Source organism: Lactuca virosa, chromosome 1 (assembly GCF_052849685.1).
Source record: "Lactuca virosa cultivar CGN04683 chromosome 1, Lactuca_virosa_CGN04683_v6, whole genome shotgun sequence".
Taxonomy (NCBI): domain Eukaryota; kingdom Viridiplantae; phylum Streptophyta; class Magnoliopsida; order Asterales; family Asteraceae; genus Lactuca; species Lactuca virosa.
The window spans coordinates 12382604-12387941 of record NC_136426.1 but is presented as its reverse complement, the minus strand read 5'-3'; the positions used below and the strand labels follow the sequence as shown (position 1 = coordinate 12387941).

The window sequence follows — 5338 nt, the reverse complement described above, 5'->3', positions numbered from 1 at the left end:
TAACTCAAATCTTTCATAAGCACTCCTACCGAGACTGTCATAAATATGGACTTCCGTTGACTCCAGTCGCAGTTCGCCAAACAACCAATGATTTGGAAATGAATGAATCGGCATATAAACTTGTACAAAGTTTTAAAAAAAGAATTATTTATTCATATTACGATACAAGAAAAATTATAATAATGAAAGCAACTTCAATAAAACTAACAATATACTATATCCACATCCCACCAAAGAACCATAAAATCAGGGTATATAGCTATCCCATACATAAATGCTCTCCAATCAAAATTCTAATCCAAATCGTCATATGTTGCGAAAGTTATGTTAATATTGTTATTATTTAATAAATAAAAATCAAATATGATCATAAATTTATAAATACTTACTGCTTGATCTAACCAGTCGTTGTGTGTATGCCCAAACAACACACTCCAAAACTCTTTATCTAATATCAACTTGTAGAATCGGTGTTCCACGTTATACACATGAAAAAAATAATTTTGTAACACAACCTCACTGCCTGCTACGTAAGGCTGCATGCGCAAAACCGAAAAGTCATGATCAACAGCGAATGTTGGAGGAGGAACAGGGGTTGTTGATCTAGTATCAATCTTCTTCTTCGCTCTTCGCTTGGACTTTGGTGTCGTGTGTAACTAAAACAATTTTCAAACATTTAAATCATTATGTTTTGAAAATTTGACATAAAAAATATTATTCCCTTATTAGCTTTTAATGTATACCTGCGTGTAAGGAGTACACTTATACTTTGATGGATTACGAAGCCTAGGTCTATCAGGTGTAGCTTCGTTATCATCAAAAACATGATCATCAAAGTGATTTGTAATCCCTGTAATTACTACCTCTTCATCTAACACCTACATTAATACGTTATATTAATAAAATGTATGTATTTGTTAACAAATAATATCATAAATGTAAGTATAATAACCTTTTCAGCTTTATTATCAGAAAAATCGTAAACATGATCATCGAATTAATTTGTACTCTGCCCCCCTTCGTGCCCCCTTTAGTCCAACACCTACATTAATACATTATAATTACTAACAAACAATATACATAATTTTTACAATTTATATCATAATTATAATGTATAATAACAATTTCAGCTTCATTATCATCAAAAATATTTTCATCAAATTTATTTATAGTCCAAGCCCCATCATCTAAAACCTACATTAGTACATTTAAATTATTAAAAAAATATATACATATTTATTAACAAATTATATCATAAATGTAAAGAGAAAATGATAATTTTGGGATCGTTCCATGTGTTGACCCCAAAGACTCCATTTGTTTTTGGGCAAATGTCATATTAGCCCATCGAACTTTTCACGTTTTTTTAAAAGGTCACTAAACTATTTTTTTTGCACATTAAAGGAATATACTTTCATTTGACCGTTTTAAAATACCCTTATGTAACCTTTTACCGAGTTGAAAGGTAATGTACATGCCACGAAGGAAAATGTCGGTGACACGTCATTTAATGAAATAGCCACGTGTGGTACACTTATATTATTTGTTATAAAATAAATCATTTGCTTTATACAATACCCTCCCCCTCATTGAAGAAACCCCTCCTCATTGAGAAAAACCCTCGTCCCACCATAGTAACTGAAGATCGATGGCTATATTCCTCTCAATAAAAGTTCATTTCCAAGGTGTGTTCATCAACAAACCTTTTTGCTATTCTGATGGTGTTCATCATGTGTTCGACAACGTCGATTTTTCTGGTATGTCATAGAATGAGTTTGTAGGTTTTCTTGAACGATTCACACAAGAGAAGTGTGAGAAACTTTATTATTGTCAACCCGATTTACAAATTCCAGAAGGTTTAACCTTGATTTCGAATGAACTTCAATATCAAGAATTTATAGACATTGCTTATCAATGTGGAGTACAAGTTCCTGTTTACATGGACCATTTTGGTACTACTGTGCACGTAAGTAAGGCAAATGAAAATGAAAATGAGGATAATTGTTCTGTGAAGTCAAACATGTCAATCGAAGGGGAAGAAGGTATTGACCTAATTGACTTCATGAGTCCACAAGAAAGAAACATGGAAGGAGTAACCTATGAAGGAGTAAGTCAGGAAAATGGTAATGAGGAGGTCATAGAAGGCGATCCAAAAGATGATGAAGATGATAATGTCCCAGATGTGAAAGGAAAACCGATGTTTAATGAAGACATACCTTGGAAGAAGCAGTTGCCAATTCTAGGTATGAGGTTCACCAACCCTCAACAATTAAAATTTATGATTTGTAATTATGCTGTAGCAAATGGGTATCAATTGTACTTTGAAAAAAACGACAGTAAAAGGTTATTGGTTAAGTGTAGTACTGGTCAATGCACATTTAGGCTGTGGGCATCATGGATGAGTGAGGAGCAGTCATTCCAAATCAAGTCCCTTATCATTGACCATAATTGTGCAAGAAATTTTAAGTTAGGGTCAATTGTTAATTACAGATGGATTGGTAGTCATTTCACCAGGGAAGTTCTTGAGAATCAGAAATTCAATGTTAGGATGTTACAGGAGAAAGTAAAGACTAAATTTGGCATAGTGGTTAGTATGGGACAATGTAGGAGAGCTAAGCAACATGCAATGTCTCTTGTTGAAGGTACCATAGTGGAAAATTATGCAAAGTTATGGTCCTATGGTGAAGAGATAAAAAGGTCTAATCCAGGGTCAACAGTCAAGTTGTATGTGAACTCTATGCCAGATGGGAAAACTTACTTTAGCAGGATATATATATATATATATATATATATATATATATATATATATATATATATATATATATATATATATATATATATGTTTTCATGCACTAAAGGAGGGTTGGAGAAGTGGCTGTAGAAGGATAATAAACTTAGATGGGTGTTTTCTAAAAGGAATGTGTACTGGTCAGTTATTATGTGTTGTTGGTAGGGATGGTAACAATCATATATACCTAATAGCTTGGGCTGTAGTTTGTGTTGAAAATAAAGACAACTGGAAATGGTTCTTAGAAAACTTGCAAGAAGATCTGCATCTTGAAGGTGGGTTTGGTAATACATTGATGTCAGATCAACATAAGGTATGTTTCTACTTTATAATGCCATACCTAATTTCTTTCAAATGTGATATACTTCTGAATATTATGATGATGTAAATGCAGGGGATAATTGAAGCAGTTAAAGATTTATTTCCAGAGATAGAACATAGGCAATGTACCAGACATGTTCTTTCCAATTTCAAGAAGAAATTCCCTGGGGCTCATATGAGAAATTATTTTGGAAGGCTTGTAAGGCCTCAACTGAACCTCTTTTCAATTCTGCAATGAAAGAGATTCAAATGATTAGCCCTGCTGCTTATATGCATCTTATGGGAAGGAATCCAAACTCATGGTCAAGAGTATTTTTTCAAATAGGAAGGGGGTGTGATGCAGTTGAGAATGGGTTGTCTGAAAGCTTTAACAATGTTATATTGGATGCTAGGAAGAAGCCAATTATTTTAATGTTGGAGGATATTAGACTATATGTGATGCAGAGGATGTGTAGTTTAAGGCAGAAAGGAAGTGGATGGGGACACTTTGATGTATGTCCAAACATAAGTCTTTCCATAAATGAATTGAAGATCCAACAAAGGTACTTTAATATTCACCATAAATCAATTGAATATCCAACCAATGTACTTTATTAGCCATGCTAACTGTGATTATTTGTAGGTACTGGCAAGTGCTTCCTAGTGGCCTGAATACATTTGAAACAAGAAACTTAGGAGAGTCTTATGGAGTTGATTTGGAAAAGAAAACATGTACTTGTAGGATTTGGCAAATGAATGGATATGGGTGTGTACACTCAGTGGCAGCCATTAGTTATGTAAATAGAGATGTAGAGGCATTTGTTGATCCTTTATATCGTGCTTGCATATATATGAACACCTACACGTACTCAATAAGAAGCATGAATGGGAGTGCAATGTGGCCCCCAACAGACTACATACCACCTTTGAAAAGGAAGATGCCAGGGAGACCCATTACTAAGAGAAAGAGGGACAATATTGAGGTTAGTGGATCACACAGAGTATCCAAGGCAGGGAAAACGATGGTCTATGGTGTTTGTAAGAAATCAGGCCACAATAAGTCAACTCGTGATGCAATGTCAAAGGCCCAAAAAAGTCATGTCAAAAAAAGGAAGGCAGAAGGTGAAGGTGAAACTAGTGCATTAAAGAAAGGGAAGGGTCAAGGGCAAAGGGCAAAGGGGGAAAAAAAGGAAAGGGTGAAGGTGATACTGGAAGTGGAATTGGTTTCAAAACGGGAGAAGGTGAATGTGGGTCAACAAGTGGTGTGACTAAGAAGAATGGTAAAGAAGTATGTACATTGAAATTAAGGAAAAAGTCAGAGAGGATACTAAAGAAAAAGTTGGCAAAAAAGGTTGCAGGCAAAAACGGTGAAGGTGATACATCAAGCAAACCAATGGACTTGGATTAAAGTTGTTTTGTTTTTGGAGTATGTTAGTTACAATGTAAGGTCTTTATTAAATGTGTCTTGATGTTATGGTCTTGTTTAGTTTGTTAACGTGTCTTTAAAACACCAAGTTATGACATTAATGAATGCATGGATGTATGATGTTTGTTATTCTTTTGAAACATGAATGTTAGTTTCTTTAGTTTAAAACATAACATGAATGTTTGTTTATAATTGTACTTCCAAGGTAATTCGACATAACAAATAACAATCATATAACAATGTACTTCCACATAACAATGTGGTAGCACATGGGCACATTTCATTACAAAGCATAACATCATATGCAAAGCAAAACAATGGTTATAATAGGAACTACATTTCATTTCATTCATCCATTACAACTGAGGTTATTGTCTTACCAAAAACCCCCAAAAATTTGGTTCTAAAAACCAATACATCGTCAATGGGCACCACTAGTCAAAATAACCAACAACACATAACCTAATACATACATATAATACTAGCAGATGACGGAATTAGACAAAAAGAAACAACCTTCGACAACCCTGATAACCCAAAATAGACTAATCGACATCGTGCTAGCTACGAACTAAACTACACCCACCAAAATCCCCATCCACTGCAGTCGACGCAAACACGAACCCCGATCAACGACATCACTGCAACTCCAACAACACCCATCATACTCCTTATCCTTTTCAAGTAGCATATCTCCTCCCTAAATCGCCAAGCTATTGTCGCACCTCATCTCTCAATTCCTCCATCTGCACTTGGATTTTCATGGCGTGAAGTTCGGAATCAGTTGGTAAGTCTAGTTCCGAAGCTCTGAAACCACCATAAGA

General features: G+C 34.8%; 1 protein-coding gene across 1 annotated transcript; it reads left to right on the top strand.

Moving 5' to 3' along the window:
- Positions 1 to 3343: 3343 nt before the first annotated feature.
- Positions 3344 to 4356, top strand: LOC145111387 (uncharacterized). Its single transcript, XM_079047672.1, has 2 exons — positions 3344 to 3651; positions 3732 to 4356. The coding sequence occupies exons 1-2, from the start codon at positions 3344 to 3346 to the stop codon at positions 4354 to 4356; spliced, it is 933 nt and encodes a 310-aa protein (XP_078903798.1).
- The last annotated feature ends 982 nt before the right edge of the window (positions 4357 to 5338 follow it).